The sequence below is a fragment of the Cornus florida genome, unplaced genomic scaffold (genome assembly GCF_030987335.1).
Source record: "Cornus florida cultivar Cherokee Brave unplaced genomic scaffold, ASM3098733v1 CherokeeBrave_3.0.0_Hap2_Chr11, whole genome shotgun sequence".
Lineage (NCBI taxonomy): Eukaryota > Viridiplantae > Streptophyta > Magnoliopsida > Cornales > Cornaceae > Cornus > Cornus florida.
The window spans coordinates 90,131,877-90,151,337 of NW_026775581.1; the positions used below are offsets into that span (position 1 = coordinate 90,131,877).

Below are 19,461 nucleotides of genomic sequence, written 5' to 3' on the forward strand. Positions count from 1 at the left end.
CAACCAATTTTAAGATTATTCATCAATTTTAATTCATCAAGTATTGTATAGTTGAACATATTTAAGATTATTCATCAATTTTAATTGCTTTCAATTTTTTTTTTCTTGGTTATTAATATATCATTTTGCATTTTACAATTTTAGATGGAGAGACAATGAAATGAGATACGAAAATTACATTTAATGTGGGAACAAAGACGACGTCAAATTGCAATTCTAGTCACTACCATTGCCGTGTATTGGTTTATGCGTCGAAAACATAGAAACTATATAAATAAACCTATTACACAACCAGAAATTGAAAGGCAAATAACACGGGATAAAATAATGAATGAGCTAAGGGTAAGTGTGAAATGTCGTAACATTACTCATATGGGACCAGAAGCTTTTCAAAAATTTTGTGAGCTGTTTATGAGAGATAGTGGTCTTCGACCCACAAGACATACAAGTGTTGAAGAGCAAGTTGCCAGGTTTCTTCACATTATATCACACAATGTGAGGAATCGGACAATGTCATTTTTCTTTTGTCGCTTTGGTGAAACTATAAGCCGTCATTTTCATAGTGTGTTAAAAGCAATAATATCCTTGGAAGGACAGTTCCTCAAGCAACCTAATGGATCGGACGTCCCTCCATAAATACTCAATAACGATAGGTTTCATCCATATTTTAAGGTAAACGTGATTATTACTTGTACCCCTCAATACTTCAATTTTTCTTTTCTCACCAGCTATTACATGTAAATTTTTATATAATAATTTATCTTAGAATTGTAGTGGGGCAATTGATGGAACACACGTTCATGTGAGAGTATCTAACGAAGATGCACCAAGATATCGTGGCAGGAAGAATTATCCAACAATAAATGTGTTAGCTGCTTGTTCATTTGACATGAAGTTTACCTATGTCTTACCTAGATGGGAGGGTACCGCTTCAGACTCAAGAGTTATGGCTAGTGCACTAGAAAGAAATAGAGATAAACTAAAACTTCCTGAAGGTAAATTTTGTTAACATTAACTAAAAAATTATTAATATGAAGCCAATATTAATTATTATTGTGCTTAATAGGGAAATATTATCTTGTTGATGCAGGATACCCATTGAGGGCTGGACTTATCATGCCTTATAGAGGTGTGCGCTACCATTTAAAAGAATGGTCTTCACGTCGACCGGAGAATCCTCGAGAGTTATTCAACCTTCGACATGCATCACTACGCAATGTTATTGAGAGAATTTTTGATGTGTTGAAGAAACGATTTCCTATCATAGGAAACAGTACTGAACCAACGTATGATGTTAATACTCAAGTTGATATTATTTTAGCATGTTGCATCATACACAACTATTTAATGGGCATGGATCCTGATGAAAGCCTTATTAATGAAGTAGACCGGGAGCTGTTGAATGAAACTCGAAACGAAAAGGCTGGTCCAGTTAAGAGAAGTGAAGATCATAGTTTGGGGGAATACTTGAGAGATTCAATAACTTCCCCTATGTGGCATAACTATGTAGTTAATCAAATGTGATATTTCAAATGTTTATTTGCTTGAAAAAACTTAACGTCTTTTTATGATAGAGTGCTTGTTTTGATTTGAAGATGTAGAATGCTAATAATTTGTTATAAACTCCTACTTTGCATGCATTTATTTATATGTCTTTAATTTTCATTTTATTTTTTTGTCTCTTTCTTTGTGTTATACTTGTTATTATGTAGACATAAGAATAAGTAAAGAATCAAACATAAGTGGTGTGTCGAAGAGGGACAGATTGGATTGGAATGCACAAATGGATGATATATTTGTGGATGCATTACATAATCAATATCTCAAGGGAAATATGCATGATGAGACATTCACAACAAGAGCTTATCATGAAATTGTTGAGGAATTGAAACAAAAACTCGAAATTGATATCAACAAAGCTAAAGTGAAGAATCGATTGAAAACAACCAAGACTCGTTTTAACGAGTGTTTTGACTTGTTCAAAAATGGTTTGAGTGGGTTTGCTTGGAGTCAAGAAACAAAAATGTGGAGCGTTGAACCTGAAGTTTAGGCTGATTTGATTGCGGTTGATTCTCTAATTGTGATTATTATTATTATTATTTTACTATTAAGAGATACATAATTTATTTATTTATTTATTTTTTCATTTTGAAATAATGATAATATATATATTTTTTCTCTTTTATGTTTTGCCAACAGGCAAAACCAGCTGCTGAGAAATGGAAGACTGCTACGATTTTTAATTATTATAAGTTGCTGGATTTATTTGGCAAGGATATGGCAAGGGGGTTTAATGCCCTAACTACTAAAGAGAGGATGGCTAAATGGGCAGCAAATGATAGGGAGAAGAATAATGAATTAACAGCAACTGCTAGTGAGAGGAGTAATGAATGGGTGCCAACTCATAATGATTATCCTATGGATAGCATTTATGGTATTGATCACTTGGTGTCACGGAATGAAGCAAGTTTGGATAATACGGGTTTTTTGGATACTGAGTTTGAATATATGAATATGATGTCTCCTGAAACACCTTCAAGTGTACCTTCCCATTCCACTTCTTCTTCAAAAGGAAAAAGAAAAAGGAAATCCACGACTGCTAATCAAGACAACCTAATGATTGGAGCAGAAAGCGGTGTTGCTGAATCTCTTAAAGAGGGAAATGAACTTCTTAAAGAGGGAAATGAACTTCAGAAAGCATTCAACAATCTTTATGGGAAGTGCAACCAAAAGGGAAAATATGAAGAGGATATCTTTAAGGAGTTGGCAGCAATTGGAATAGAGGAGCATGCAATTGTTGACGCTTTCATTTTTTTGACTACGCATGACCATCCTGATAGAGTGACACAACTTCTTGGTTGTCCATTTAATCATCGCAAGCAACTCTTGGAGAAATTGATGTCACGTGCTTCTAGACATTGACTATGGTTTTAGTTATATTGTCTTTTGGGGATGTCTTTTGGTGGAACTTTCTACTATTTCTACGTTTAGTTATTTTATGTTTAGTTATCGCTATGAAGCTTTTGGGATATTAACTTTGAAACCGTATGTTTGTTTTACTTTTATGAGACATTATGACGCGTTATCTATTTTGGAATGCTTGATATAGGTAATTTTATTTTTTTTGTGTGCTTGTTATCTATTATGGAATGCTTGATATGGGTTACTTTATTTTTTTTTCACTACTGATGTTTCTGTTATGTGGTGGAAGCATTTTGTGAGATCCATTCTGGTGGCTATGTGGCTATGTTCCTTCTACTGCTGTGTTGTTTGATGGGAAAAATGATGCTTGATATGGGTTACTTTATTTGTTTGATGGATAGTATCTAGGAGCAGGAGACTTTGTCTTCCATCCTATGCTAAGGGGATGTTTTAGTTGTTATTATCATTTATCTGAGAAATTTCATGCTTTGAATTTAGCAGGGTCAAAACTATTTTGTATACATTAGTGACAGATTGCTTTTAAAGTATATGGGACATACAAGAAAGACAAACCATGCATTAGTGCACACATGATCTCAGGACCTCTATGTTGGTTGATACCGACTGAGACATTCCCAGTGGAGACGAGAACAGCAAGGTTTGCAATAAACATTGGTGGTGTAAGTGCACAAAATAGTCAGAGCAATAAACATTGGTGGTCTAAGTGCACCTAGTAGCAGGCTGAGTGAAAAAAGGGTGCTATTAAAAAATATTATATTTTAGTTGAGCATCAAGCTAGTTATGGCTGTGCTTCAGTTTGAACAGACTTTGGCATCCAAATGTATCTATGTGGTTTCACTATAAGGATGACCCGGAACCAAAATCTCAGCATCTAGCCTACATTTACCCTCAGGAAACTGAGAAAGTATATACCATGATGACCATAAATGTAGTAATTCCCAGAACTTTTTTGTTCAACTTAGTTAATTAATCTTGGCTTGGTCTGAATTTGGACCAAGCAGAGCTGCTTTATATGGTTTACCTAAATATACTTTAACAAGATTACAGTAACATGCATGATATCCAACATGATTACATGTAATCAGGTATATTATGGCTCTGTCAACTGCATAAAAACAGTGGGTAAAACACAGAAAACATAAAACATAAAACAAAAATAAAGTAATTCAAACAAACCTCTTTCAGTAATACATACTATTAATTGGTAACGAAAAAAATAAATAAATCAATCAATAATAACAAAAAAAGAATGAAAAAAATAATATTATTATTATGGAGAGTATGAATTGAATTAGATTGATTTGAGGTTGAATTGAAGCTTGAGATGGGTTTGGATTTATTTATTTGAATATAATCCATCAAAAAAACACATTTAATTACATAATATGTAGCATTTAATTTTAATGACATGTAAAGGTAGGATAGTAATTTAGTCAATATCCTTTCTTTTCTTTTCTTTCCTTTATTTTATCCAAACAAGAATAACTATTATTTCTTTTCTTTTCTCTTCTATATATCCAAACACAAATTATTAGTATCCTTTCTTTTGTTTTCTTTATTTTCCCCCTGTTTATCCAACACAGCCAGAGTGTTCGCTTTTCCTCTAAAACGTTTCCACTCACAATCGCCCTCTATTCCAACTCACAATCGCCCTTTATTCCAACTTTCAAGTTTGAAACCGACTGAAAACCCTTGAGAGAGAAAGGGGAAGAGAGAGAGACGCACACACACAATATTTTTCATTCACGGTTCACATCAATGGCCTCCAGATTTCTCACCGTCGCAAAGCTTTTCCGATCTAATCGGTCGTTCACGGTGGCCGCCTCTCCTTTCGCCGGCCACCATCACTCTTTCAGCTCCTCCGGCGATTCAGACTACCACACTCGCTCTCAGCCCTCCCGAGGAAGTGGTAATCACTCGTACTCAATCTCTCTCTCTCTGAATCTGTTTCTATTTTGATTTTCTTAAATGTGTTTTGATTTTATCTTTTTGTGAATCTGATACAGCTACATAGTGATTCTGTTTACTGATTTTTGGTTCATTTCTATATGTTTGTATATATATGTATAGCTCTTAAGATGACAATGATAGCTCGGATGAAACATCCCTTTCTGAATAAAGGTATGGATTCGATGTGCCAAGCTACAGAATACGAGCGAGAGTCAATTGTTAAGATTGACATGCCCGGAATCGCGAAAGAAGGTCTCGACATTAAGGTCAAAAAACTTGCAATCCACATCGAAGGGAAAACACAGAAAGAAGATGAAGATGAAGATGATGACGAAATGGGAGTGAGGGGATACTCTGGTGTCATTGATCTTCCTCGGGGTATTTACAACACCGATGAAATCAAGGCCACCATTAAGTTGGGTATTCTCAAAATGGTGATCCCCAAGATGGATGACGTCTCAACTCTCTCTGCACCGTCGATCTCGTTTCGTGGCGCGCCGGCCACCTACTCAACCACCACAGATGAGAGACGTGTGAAGGATGTATTCAATATTTAAGGTAGATCTTAATTTACTTGATCAATTTACACTTTAGCTAGCTGGTACTGTTAAAAATTTCAGGAGTATGATGTTACTTGATGTGTGTTTTCTTTGCTGCCAATGCTTATATGAGAACAAACAGTTAGAAATTTTTGTGTTTGCAGCTAATGACATGATTTAAGTGGTGTAGTTGGTGCAATTGTGGTTTAGAATTAAATATACACAAACTTTTAGTAGTTGTTGTGGTTTAAAAGTTTCAATACTGTTAGCTAGTGTTGTTTTGGGTGAGCTCAATTGAAGCTGTCTTATTTGAAATATCAAATGCTTTAAATGTGGATGTTTATTCAAGGAGAAAAGAGTATGGTTTTGCATTATATGTTTGATGGATTTCTACTATATATATATGTGTGTGTGTGTGTGTGTCAATTAGTTTGGCATGAAATGGGGCCTTTGGCTGTGCTGTTAACCTGTGTTCATTTGTTTAATGGTGGCAATTAGTTTGGAATTTATTTTCTTTAATTGTATATGTTTTGTCAAGTAGCTACAGTAGAGTAATGGGTGATTTGTCTTGGCGCTTGCTTCAAATTTTGCAGTAGCTTTGAATTAGTCAAAGGTGTTTATTAAATAGGATTCAGACTCTTTGATTATTGGAAGTGCCAATTTGAATGAAGGAGAGTCATATTTTCTTACATATGCAAAAGCAGCTCCATATATGATAAATGGATTATATATGTATAGGAACACATTTATAATCAAGAAAATAGTTCTTAATTTGCTATGTAAGAGTATGTATTAAGGTTTGTAATGACGTCTAAGTAAATTAAATTTTTGTGTATATTGGACTTCTTGTGGCTCTTTCTTATGTTGCATGTTTGTTAAATATTAGTGTAGTTTGGTTTAGAATTAAATATACACAAACTGTTAGTAGTTGTTGTGGTTTTAAAATTACAGTACTGTTACCTAGTGTTGTGTTGGGTGAGTTCAATTGAAGCTGCCATATTAGAAATATCAATTGCTTTAAATGTAGATGTTTTATCATGGAGAAAAGAGTATCCTTTTGCATTATATGCTTGATGGATTTTAATATATATTGTGGCAATTAGTTTGGGATGAAATAGGGCCTTTGGCTGTGATGTTGCCCTTTGTTCATTTGTCTAATGTTGGCAGTTAGTTTGAAATGTATTTGCTTTAAAATGTAGATGTCTTTTCAAGTAGCTACAGTAGAGTAATGGGTGATTTGATTTGGCGCTGGCATCAAATTTTGTAGTTTGGTACCTTTGAATTTAATCCATGGTGTTTATTAAATAAGATTCAGACTCTTTGATTATTGGATGTGCCAATTTGAATGAAGGAGAGTCTTATTTTCTTACATGTGTGAGAAATGGATTATATATAGGAACACATTCATAATCAAGAAAATAGTTCTTAATTTCCTATATAAGAGTATGTATTAAGGTTTGTAATGACATCTAAGTAAATTAAAGTTATGTATATATTTGACTTCTTGTGGCTATTTTTTTGTGTCCATATATATGCAAGTTAATTTTCCTTTAATCTGTAAATCTAAGTGTCGAGTTTTACGACCATAATTACACAAGCCGATCACTAGTATATATAGTTTCAATGAACTTCATTTGTTGATGCAACGCTACTAGTTCTGCCTGTCAAATACTAAAAAATGGAAAAGTTATTTCTTGTTGGAGCTCATATAGACACACAGAAGTATGATAATTTACAATGTATTTTATCCTATATGGTATAAAATGAATTTATTTGCTTATTTAATTTGATATTTTCTTTTCTAATTTTGCTGATAATGGTTTCCCAACTCTATAAACGGTTGCAAGTCCCAGTATTCATAATAGCTGTTGAATTCTCTGAATGTTGATTGTAATGTACTAATGCTGATCAATACAGTTATTGCCTATATTCAATAACACTTTTGCCTATATTCAAACTGACAATTGTACCAAATGAGCAATAGCCGAGTTGGTACAAGTATGTGTGATTGCTTAACCTTCCAAAAAAAAAAAAAACTAACAATTGTAAAATTTGTAATTTCTTTCCTTTCCATGTTTTTTTTGCATAACAGTATTCCATCAGTATTTTCTCCTATGGTTTGTGTTATTGGAAGAGCATCCTTGGGATGGCATTTGGATCCTACAACTTATATACACATACTCGTGTCTGATTTACAGTACTAGTGTTTTTTTCAGGTAGCTACGGTAGAGTAATGGGTGATTTGTCTTGGACTCTTGGTGCTTGCTTCAAAATTTGTAGTAGCTTTGAATCTGTCAATGGTGTTTATTAAATAAGATTCCGACTCTTTGATTATTGGATGTGCCAATTTGAATGAAGGAGAGTCATATTTTCTTACATATATATATATGTATGCAAGTTAATTTTCCTTTCATCTGTGAATCTAAGGGTCAAGTATTTAAGACCAGAAGTACACAAGATGAAGTCGTTCACTACAGTAGTATATATAGTTTTAATGAACTTCATTTGTTGATACAAAGCAACTAGGCAAATGATTCTGCTCATCGAAAACTAAAAAATAGAAAAGATATTTCTTGTTGGAGATCGTATAGACATGCAGAAGTATGGTAATTTACAATGGATCTTATCCTTGATGGTGTAAAATGAATTTATTTTCCTATTTTGATATTTTCTTTTCGACTTTTGCTGATAATTTTGGTTCAATTGTGTAATTGAATGGTTTGTACCTCTTTAAAAAAGCAAGTCTCACTCAGCATTCATAATGGTTGCTGGATTCCCTGAATGTTGATTGTAATGCTTCTTAATCATACAGTTCTTCCCTCATTGAAAAAAATAAAATAAAATACACTTTTGCCCATATTCAAACCAACAATTGTAAAATCCGTAATTTCTCTACTTTCCATATTTTTTGTTGCATAAAAGTATTCAATCATTATTTTCTCCTATGGTTTATATTATTAGAAGAGTAACGCAAATGTATCCTACAACTTATATTTACAGTACTAGTGTTTGAATTATTCTACTTTTCAGGATTTGTATGTGCATTGGCCATCCAATTGTGTGATTTAAGTTCCGAAAAGCATAGAGAACTATTGTTTCTTTTGTGGTGGCACAACATTTATAGGTATTGGATTTCAGTTAATCAGCTATTGTTGTGGTTATAATAGTTCCCTTGGCCAATGAACTCTAAATTGACAACTTTCATTTAGGGAGGTGATGGTGTAGTAATACCTTGAAAGTTTTTTCTATGACATGGAAGTATTTGATATATGGGAATATGTATAAGAGATAAATGCTATGAACAGTCGCAATGAGATTGCTGTGATCCAACGGCTGAGCAGCGACCGTTGTGATGATCTTTTAGTATTTGTACATAATAATAGATACTTTTTGGAGTTGTGGAATCCATGAGCTGTAGGCTTGTTTTCTTTTGAATTTTGTGTTCTGTAATCCCTATTGCTTTGACCATATTAGGTTTTTTTTTTTTTTTTTTTTGTGGGTTGAGAAGATAGAGATGCACAAAATAAATAAGTGGACATGGTTCTGAGAATATATTGGAGTATAAATTTGATTATCTTTTTTGCAGAGATCGGTCATCCTTGTTCAAGATTTAATTTTCCCTTTCACTGTGAATTGTGTTGTACATTTATCTCTCTTTTTTACCCTTTTTACTTCTAATTGCACCCTCGTCATAATAATAAAGGCTCTTGTATTAGCTCTCTGTTTCTTTTATTTGAAAAATCATTTTAACAGTAAATAATGGTCACATAAAGTGTTTTTTTTTTTTTTTAGTTTTGGTCTGTCACATTAATTTGTTGTCTTTTTCATTCTTAGAAAGGAATTTTTTTTTTTTTTTTTAGTTCATTTTCTTTTTTCTGAACAGCAAATTTACTTTTTCTTACAAGACTAGTGCAAAAAGAACTTTGCAGTTTTGAATTATGATATTTCAGTTTGAGCTTTGAAAAATAATTGTTTTGTGATATTGTTTTATGAGACATGGTTTCATGACATGCCTCTATTTGGCCAAGAAAACTATATTGGTATTAAAGATCAAATTATATCAGAACAGAGTAGTTTACAGAAGTGTTTGGAGGTGTCTGAATTATAGCGGAGAAAAATCATCTGTCTAGAGCTAGACTTGTATTCCAACAATTGGATAATCTGGCGGAAAAGTATAAGCTAATTAGTTTGTCCTATTTGATATATATAACATTAGTTTAGTGGCAACTCTTTTAATATCTACCTGATGGACTTTAAGCCTATATGATAAAAACTAATTTAATATTTAAACATTCAGTAGACTTGTGCACGTGCTAATATATATATATATATATATATATATATATATATGTTTTCGTTAAATAAATAAAAGGGTTCAATTTGTAGACAGTTTTTGAAGTATTTTTTTCTTTTTCTTTTTTCTTTTTTATTTGCCTTTGTGTTTATGGTATGAGTTGTGCGTTTGGACTTTTACTTTTGCAGTCACTAGTTTTATTCCTCTTTTGTTACTAGAAAATTATGAATATTAATCAAAATTATGGAATATTTGTATTTATTTTTTATTTTTTATGTACTCAATAATTTATTTTGAGTGTATAATGTCAACCCTATCTGACATTATGTTATTGTTTATTCTCGCGCCTAGCTATTTATCTCTATGGAGTGGTGGCCGTGCCTTTGAGTTCAAGTTGAACATACCTTAGTTTGTTTTTAAGTATTATCATGGTATGGTATATGCTCTAGAAAGCAACTCTTTTATATTTTTTTACTCAAGATTTCTAGTGTACAGTACTCGTAATACTCTTCATGGATCATAATGCAACCAGCTAAGGGTTTTATTTTATAATTTTGCCTAATAAAAATAAACAATATCAATAATAATAATAATAATAATAATGAAAAATTTGTTGTGACTTAAATTTATTTAAAGATTATATAATCAGGTCAATTTGGACAATAAAGAGAAAATTCACGGGACAGTTTGGTTTTGTTTGTTAACAGTTTGGTTCGGTTACGATTTTAAATTTGTGAAATCATATATATATATATATATATATATATATATATACACGTTAATTTATATAGTATATTTAATATAATATAATCCTATAATTCAAATCACTTGGAAGTTTATAGCAACTATCAATCCTATGGTCCAATCTTAATTCCTTAATTTGGTTAGTGTCAACTAGCTAGAAAGGAAAAGAAACGAATTTTTTTAAAATTATTTGGTAGTTTGGTTAGCGTGAAAATTTTCAGGAAAGTAATATTTCCGCAATTGATTGATTTTCCTTAAAATTTGATTGATTTTCCTTAAAATGTTTCATTTATAAAACACGCGAAAATTTCACTATAATCATGTGTTCGTTTCCAATTATACCCTCAGTGGTTATTTGGCTTCCTTCTTTTTAGACTCACAAAAGGAGTGATTTCTTTTTGATAAATTAGGACTTCTACTAATATTACAACTTTCTAACTCTTTAAATTAGGACCTCTAATAAAGTTACAATTTTTTGACTTTTTAAATTTATATATATATATATATATATATATGCACGCACATATTTTTATTCATAAAATAATTATTTATATTTTTTATTATCATTGTTGTATGATGTATTTTACTTAATATTGAATTCATGAAGGCAATTTTGATATATAAATCATTTTATTTTCACTTTCTTGCTAACTAAACTAATGAAACAACATTTTCCCACAAATCTTTTTACAAAAAAATCATGCTAACCAAATGCATGATAGAAATGTAATTTTCTGTTCTTTTACTTCACTTTCTTTTCCTTTCACTTTTCAATCATTAATTTCCGGCTAACCAAACAAATCTTGATGATATTTTTTAGTGGCTGAATTTTGAACTGTAGTTGATTGTTTCTTGTTAAATTAGTAATTCTAAGTATATTAAATTATTAATAATTTTAAATTTATTTACTTCAGTTTCATAGGGGATAATAAATTAAAAGTTTTAAATATATTAATAGTATATATTAATAGGAAGATGCAAACACGTTGCTCGCTCGACTGGACATGCCCTGCATTTCCGGGAAGGTCTGAAGCTGTGGTACGAGAATGAATCTCCGTACATCACCGGAAAGGAAGGAGAGGAGGACGAAAAATTCTTGCCGGAAATCCGAACGTGTGAGTTCATACAGAATGAGGTCCAGAGGTGGACGATGTCGACCAGCCTGGCCGTCTCGCCGCGAAGGTTCAAAACCGATGAGATCAAGGCTACTCTGAAAAATGGTGTTCTCAGGGTTGTGATCCCAAAGCACAAACACAAGCCAATGGAGGGCAACAACCACGCCGTTCATATCGAGATTGGAGTGAGATTGTCACAACACGGAAAAAGATCCATTTTGGGTCTTTTGGTGGTGTGGTTAACTTCTGTGGTGTCGAATACTTACAAGATTAGGGTTTGTTCATGTTTGTAGTTTATTTTAGTAAAAACTAAAAATTTTGTATTTGAAATGTTGGTTCTGTAATTTTAATTTTCATATAACAAGAAAAGAAAAAGATCATTAATATATAGAATATGATAATGCATTTTGAGTGTTTTTTTTTTTTTGTTTTTTAAATGAAACAATCATTTTAAAGTTGTGGTAAGCAATATTTATTATTATAAGCAATATTATCTTGAGTGATTTTAATATTTATTAATATAAACAATAGTGTACTATATAAAATCCTTCAAAAAAGAAAAAAAAAATACTGAAAAAGTTGTCTCTTTCTCTCTCACTCTCTCTCTATATATATTTTATATACACTAGGAACTTGAAAGCATACTACCCATTACTCCTACTATCTCCTTTTGTCTACATTTGTACAAATTAATTCAATACATTAATTATAATACTAAATCCAATAAATTCCTACAATACTATTAGAGATTTAAGTCCACATTATATGTCATGTGTTAATTACACAAATTAATTTTAATTGCTCTTTAACTTCTGATTTCTATATTAATATTTTTAATTTATACTTTTAGTTTATTCCAAGTAATTAAAACCATTTTAGTCCGTTAAAATTACATTAGAAGTGGACGATGGTTAACATTTGATTAATGTTTTTAAGTAGAGGTTAAAGGGTTACTAGATGCTCCATTCAATTAAATTGTCTTATGAGCTAGCTTAATTTAAGCCCCTTCTAATTATTGATCTACTATTCTACCTTATGAGTTTGAATTGATCCAATAGAAACATTGATAAAGGCTAATAAAACTTTGTCAGCTCTACTCCCTTCAGACCCTCTTTTACCTTAGTTTAAAATAATTTTCTAACTTTACTTTGACTTTGTGTTCTATTTACTTTTTGGTTATGTTTGATAAGTATGAATTTGGAGTTTTAGAATTATAATTGAAACCGGTGGAATTAAAAAAAAGCATAAACCAAAATTTTTTCTATTTTCAATCACAAGGCTCCAATAACATCATTAACATTTTAATTAATCTTGGATATTAAGGAAAAATTTTGAACTTACAATTCAATTTGTAGGTTGAATAGTATTCCTAGTGCAACAAAAACTTGTTCTACTAATTGTTTGAATAAATAGAAAGTATGTTATCCAATTACATGAACATATCAATTTATTAAACATGATAATGCATTTTAAAGTTCTTTTCATATGATCAATTATCGGTCAACTGATTTTAGTTTTTATTAATTTAAGCAATATTTTCTTTCACCAAGATAAACTTACAACTTGTTGAGTTGGGTCATTTTTAGAGAAGCAATAAACTCTGCTATGTTAGAAAACAATACCCAATCACTTACCAAAAAAAAAAAAAACAAAAAAATTGTAATTTACCTCTGACAATAATAGAAAATAAACTTTAATAGAAAGACAATACTATATAATGTCCTTCAACTGAAAAATCCTCTCTTTCTCTGTGGTATACACGCGCTCAAACAAGTTCACTAGAAGGAAGAATTTGCATTCGTTTCCCAAGGTAAAAGTGACCATTTGGGCTTGTTTTCTTGATCCAAATGGAATTTGCATTCGTTTCCCAAGGTAAAAGTGACCATTTGTGCTTGTTTTCTTGATCCAAATGGACTGCATCTTTTTATATTAATATATTTCAATCGCTTAAAAATAAATAAATAAATAATGAGGTGACCATTTGCAACTTAGAAATGCTAGTGGGAGAGACAAAATTTCAGTAAGATTAGCTATTGATTAATTTCATTTTGAAGTGCTTTTATTTTTTTAATGAATCAATCATCTTTGAAGTTGTTCTATTGTTTTTAATATTGATTAATTTAAGCAATACCTTCTTCTTAGGCTTCTTTCTCCAAGATAAAGTTTTGGAGTGGGCCTTTTCTAAAAAAGTGAAAAAATTGGGTAGCTATAAAACATATCCAATCGGACGGTCACCAGGGGTGGTTGTAAACCAACTCGTGAGGTACCGCTCTTACTCTACCCTTTCCCTTTGTACAGTTGTGAGAACATAATTAAACCAACCATCTAATAACACGTGCCTGCCTCTGTTCCCTTCTCCCCCTCTAAAACGTTTCCACTCACGCCTCTGGTTCACTTTCAAGTTTCAAATTCACTGAAAAGCTTATAGAGAAAGAGGAAGAGACACACACAAATTCACATCAATGGCCTCTAGATATCTCACCGTCGCAAAGCTTTTCCGATCTAATTGGTCGTTCACGGTGGCCGCCTCTCCTTTCGCCGGCCACCATCACTCTTTCAGCTCCTCCGGCGATTCAGACTACCACACTCGCTCTCAGCCCTCCCGAGGACGTGGTAATGACTCGTACTCAATCTCTCTCTCTGAATCTGTTTCAATTTTGATTTTCTTAAATGTGTTTTGAATTTATCTTTTTGTGATTTTGTTACAGCTACGTAGTGATTTTGTTTACTGATTTTTGGTTCATTTCTATATGTGTGTATATATATAGCTCTTAAGTTGACAATGCTAGCTCAGATGAAACATCCCTTTCTGAATAAAGGTATAGATTCGATGTGCCAAGCAATAGAATACGAGCGAGAGGCAATTGTTAAGGTTGACATGCCCGGAATCGCGAAAGAAGGTCTCGACATTAAGGTCAAAAAACTTGCAATCCACATCGAAGGGAAGGCAGAGAAAGAAGATGAAGATGAGGACGAAATGGGAGTGAGGGGATACTCTGGTGTAATTGATCTTCCTCGGGGTATTTACAACACCGATGAAATCAAGGCCACCATTAAGATGGGTATTCTCAAAATAGTGATCCCCAAGATGGATGGCGTCTCAATTCTCTCTGCAACGCCGATCTCGTTTCGTGGCGTGCCGGCCCCCTACTCAACCACCACGAATGAGAGACGTGTGAAGGATGTATTCAATATTTAAGGTAGATCTTAATTTACTTGATCAATTTACACTCTAGGTAGATCTTGATGTGTGTTTTCTTTGCTACCATATATGCATATATGAACTGAGAACAAGCAGTTAGAAATTTTGTATTATATGTTCATTCAAGGAGAAAAGAGTATGGTTTTGCATTATATGTTTGATGGATTTCTACTGTGTGTGTGTGTGTGTGTTTTGTGTCAATTAGTTTGGCATGAAATGGGTCCTTTGGCTGTGCTGTTGCCCTGTGTTCATTTGTCTAATGGTGTCAATTAGTTTGGAATTTATTTTCTCTAATTGTATATGTTTTGTCAAGTAGCTACAGAAGAGTAATGGGTGATTTGTCTTGGTGCTTGCTTCAAATTTTGCAGTAGCTTTGAATTAGTCAAAGGTGTATATTAAATAAGATTCAGACTCTTTGATTATTGGATGTGGCAATTTGAATGGAGAGTCATACTTTCTTACATATGCAAAAGCAGCTCCATATATGAGAAATGGATTATATATATATATAGGAACACATTTATAATCAAGAAAATAATTATTAATTTGCTATATAAGAGTATGTATTAAGGTTTGTAATGACGTCTAAGTAAATCAATTTTTTTTTATATATTTGACTTCTTGTGGCTACTTTTTCTGTCCATATATATATGAAAGTTAATTTTCCTTTCATCTGTGAATCTAAGGGTCAAGTATTAAGTTTCCATGAACTCCGTTTGTTGATACAAAGCAATAGGCGAATGATTCTGCTCATCAAAAACTTAAAAATAGAAAAGTTATTTATTGTTGAAGGTGGTGGTGTAAAATGATTTTATTTGCATATTTTGATATTTTCTCTTCTACTTTTGCTGATAATTTTGGTTGAATTGTGTAATTGAATGGTTTGCAACTCTTTAAACGGATGCAAGTCTCGCACAGCATTCATAATGGTTTGCAACTGTAGTAATGCTTATTGATCAATACAGTTGTTGTCTTGTTGAAAAAAATAAAATAAAATACACTTAATCTGGCCTATATTCAAGTCAGCAATTGTAAAATCTGTAATTTCTTTCCTTTCCATTTTTTTTTTGCATAATAGTATTCAATCATTATTTTCTCCTATGGTTTATGTTATTAAATGTGTAACCTTGAGACAGCATATGGATCCTACAACATATATTGACAGTAGTGTTTTAATGATTCTGGTTTTCAGGATTTGTATGTGCATTGGCCATCCAATTGTGTGATTTAAGTTCCGAAAAGCATGGAGGACTATTGGTTTCTTTTGTGGTGGCACAACATTTATAGGTAATAGATCCTTTGGCCAATGAACTCTAAATTCAGAACTTTTCATTTAGGGAGGTGATGGTGAATACTGTGAAGTTTATATGACATGGAAGTATTTGATATCTGAGAATATATAGAGAAAGAGGAAGAGACACACACAAATTCACATCAATGGCCTCTAGATATCTCACCGTCGCAAAGCTTTTCCGATCTAATTGGTCGTTCACGGTGGCCGCCTCTCCTTTCGCCGGCCACCATCACTCTTTCAGCTCCTCCGGCGATTCAGACTACCACACTCGCTCTCAGCCCTCCCGAGGACGTGGTAATGACTCGTACTCAATCTCTCTCTCTGAATCTGTTTCAATTTTGATTTTCTTAAATGTGTTTTGAATTTATCTTTTTGTGATTTTGTTACAGCTACGTAGTGATTTTGTTTACTGATTTTTGGTTCATTTCTATATGTGTGTATATATATAGCTCTTAAGTTGACAATGCTAGCTCAGATGAAACATCCCTTTCTGAATAAAGGTATAGATTCGATGTGCCAAGCAATAGAATACGAGCGAGAGGCAATTGTTAAGGTTGACATGCCCGGAATCGCGAAAGAAGGTCTCGACATTAAGGTCAAAAAACTTGCAATCCACATCGAAGGGAAGGCAGAGAAAGAAGATGAAGATGAGGACGAAATGGGAGTGAGGGGATACTCTGGTGTAATTGATCTTCCTCGGGGTATTTACAACACCGATGAAATCAAGGCCACCATTAAGATGGGTATTCTCAAAATAGTGATCCCCAAGATGGATGGCGTCTCAATTCTCTCTGCAACGCCGATCTCGTTTCGTGGCGTGCCGGCCCCCTACTCAACCACCACGAATGAGAGACGTGTGAAGGATGTATTCAATATTTAAGGTAGATCTTAATTTACTTGATCAATTTACACTCTAGGTAGATCTTGATGTGTGTTTTCTTTGCTACCATATATGCATATATGAACTGAGAACAAGCAGTTAGAAATTTTGTATTATATGTTCATTCAAGGAGAAAAGAGTATGGTTTTGCATTATATGTTTGATGGATTTCTACTGTGTGTGTGTGTGTGTGTTTTGTGTCAATTAGTTTGGCATGAAATGGGTCCTTTGGCTGTGCTGTTGCCCTGTGTTCATTTGTCTAATGGTGTCAATTAGTTTGGAATTTATTTTCTCTAATTGTATATGTTTTGTCAAGTAGCTACAGAAGAGTAATGGGTGATTTGTCTTGGTGCTTGCTTCAAATTTTGCAGTAGCTTTGAATTAGTCAAAGGTGTATATTAAATAAGATTCAGACTCTTTGATTATTGGATGTGGCAATTTGAATGGAGAGTCATACTTTCTTACATATGCAAAAGCAGCTCCATATATGAGAAATGGATTATATATATATATAGGAACACATTTATAATCAAGAAAATAATTATTAATTTGCTATATAAGAGTATGTATTAAGGTTTGTAATGACGTCTAAGTAAATCAATTTTTTTTTATATATTTGACTTCTTGTGGCTACTTTTTCTGTCCATATATATATGAAAGTTAATTTTCCTTTCATCTGTGAATCTAAGGGTCAAGTATTAAGTTTCCATGAACTCCGTTTGTTGATACAAAGCAATAGGCGAATGATTCTGCTCATCAAAAACTTAAAAATAGAAAAGTTATTTATTGTTGAAGGTGGTGGTGTAAAATGATTTTATTTGCATATTTTGATATTTTCTCTTCTACTTTTGCTGATAATTTTGGTTGAATTGTGTAATTGAATGGTTTGCAACTCTTTAAACGGATGCAAGTCTCGCACAGCATTCATAATGGTTTGCAACTGTAGTAATGCTTATTGATCAATACAGTTGTTGTCTTGTTGAAAAAAATAAAATAAAATACACTTAATCTGGCCTATATTCAAGTCAGCAATTGTAAAATCTGTAATTTCTTTCCTTTCCATTTTTTTTTTGCATAATAGTATTCAATCATTATTTTCTCCTATGGTTTATGTTATTAAATGTGTAACCTTGAGACAGCATATGGATCCTACAACATATATTGACAGTAGTGTTTTAATGATTCTGGTTTTCAGGATTTGTATGTGCATTGGCCATCCAATTGTGTGATTTAAGTTCCGAAAAGCATGGAGGACTATTGGTTTCTTTTGTGGTGGCACAACATTTATAGGTAATAGATCCTTTGGCCAATGAACTCTAAATTCAGAACTTTTCATTTAGGGAGGTGATGGTGAATACTGTGAAGTTTATATGACATGGAAGTATTTGATATCTGAGAATATGTAGGTTTGTTTTCTTTTGAATTTTGTGTTCTGTAATCCCTATTGGTTTGACCATGGAATACCATATTAGTTTTTTTTTTTTTTTTTTTTTTTAACTCCAACTGAAATTTAATTAATGCTAGTGAGTTTTAACTTTTACCTTTTACAATTTTTTTCTTTTCTTTTCTTTTTGATCTTTGTGGGTTGAGTAGATAGAAATGCAGTGCTTGCTCAATTAATAAATTGAAGTATAATTTTGTTGTTTTGTATTTTTATTTTTTGTGTGCGCAGAGATTGGTCATCCTTGTTTAAGATTTAATTTTCCCTTTCACTGCAAGTTGTGTTGTCCATTCTATCTTTTTTCTTTTACCCCTTTTACTTCAAATTGCACCCTCATACCCTTTTTACTTGTAATTGCACCCTCACTGCAAGTCTGCAAGGAGTGTTTTTGTTCCTTTTCTTTTTCTGGAAAGCAAATTTACTTTTTCTTACAAGACTAATGCAAAAAGAACTTTGGAGATCAAAACTGCAAAATTTACATTTCAGTTTGAGCTTTGAAAATTACTACATAATAGTTATGTGATTAAAGATCAAAACTGCTACATCAGAATAGAGTGTTTACAAAAGTGTTGGCTGGTATATGAATTATAGTGGGGCTGGTAAAAAAAAAAAAGAAAGAGGAGGATTATAGTGGAGAAAAAACATTTGTGCTTAATGCTTTAGTAACTTAGTAGATTCTCTGCTAAATTTATATTCCAACCAATGTAACTTTTTTGTTATGCAAATTGTATAATCTGGTCGGCAAGTAATTAATTTGGACAGTAAGATTGTATCAGCTAATTATCAGTATATGATATATATCTATATATAGAAAGAGAGAGAGAGGACAGTGTGTTAGGTCTGGTACGAGTCTCTTCTGTTTAGACTTTTGCAGTCTGTAATCTGTATTCCTATATATTAGCCTTTTATGATATATTCCAACTGAAATTTAATTGCTAGTGAGTTATATCTTTTTCATATATATATATATATATTTAGTTTTTCCAATATCTTTTTGGGTTGAGAAGATAGAATCAGTTTTTCGTTTAGTCAGTCTTTAATCCTTGGAAAGAAGTTTTT

At 32.4% G+C, this 19,461-nt stretch overlaps 2 protein-coding genes across 6 annotated transcripts; both read left to right on the forward strand.

Annotated features, from left to right (window-relative positions):
* Positions 1–4,514: 4,514 nt before the first annotated feature.
* On the forward strand, positions 4,515–11,929 carry LOC132284820 (heat shock 22 kDa protein, mitochondrial-like). 5 transcript variants are annotated; one of them, XM_059786953.1, is made up of 3 exons: positions 4,515–4,852; positions 5,014–5,451; positions 11,442–11,929. In XM_059786953.1, the coding sequence occupies exons 1-2, from the start codon at positions 4,702–4,704 to the stop codon at positions 5,448–5,450; spliced, it is 588 nt and encodes a 195-aa protein (XP_059642936.1). In that variant the 5' UTR covers positions 4,515–4,701; the 3' UTR covers position 5,451; positions 11,442–11,929. The 5 variants fall into 5 exon arrangements, with proteins under 5 accessions (XP_059642936.1, XP_059642937.1, XP_059642935.1 ...); XM_059786954.1 differs by lacking the exon at positions 11,442–11,929 and adding an exon at positions 10,078–10,098; XM_059786952.1 differs by lacking the exon at positions 11,442–11,929 and adding an exon at positions 8,463–8,856.
* A 2,009-nt stretch (positions 11,930–13,938) lies between these two features.
* Positions 13,939–18,511, forward strand: LOC132285390 (heat shock 22 kDa protein, mitochondrial-like). The gene is made up of 5 exons (XM_059787566.1): positions 13,939–14,198; positions 14,354–14,785; positions 15,980–16,375; positions 16,531–16,962; positions 18,157–18,511. Exons 3-4 carry the CDS (start codon positions 16,225–16,227, stop codon positions 16,959–16,961), a joined length of 582 nt encoding a protein of 193 aa, XP_059643549.1. The 5' UTR covers positions 13,939–14,198; positions 14,354–14,785; positions 15,980–16,224; the 3' UTR covers position 16,962; positions 18,157–18,511.
* Positions 18,512–19,461: the final 950 nt, after the last annotated feature.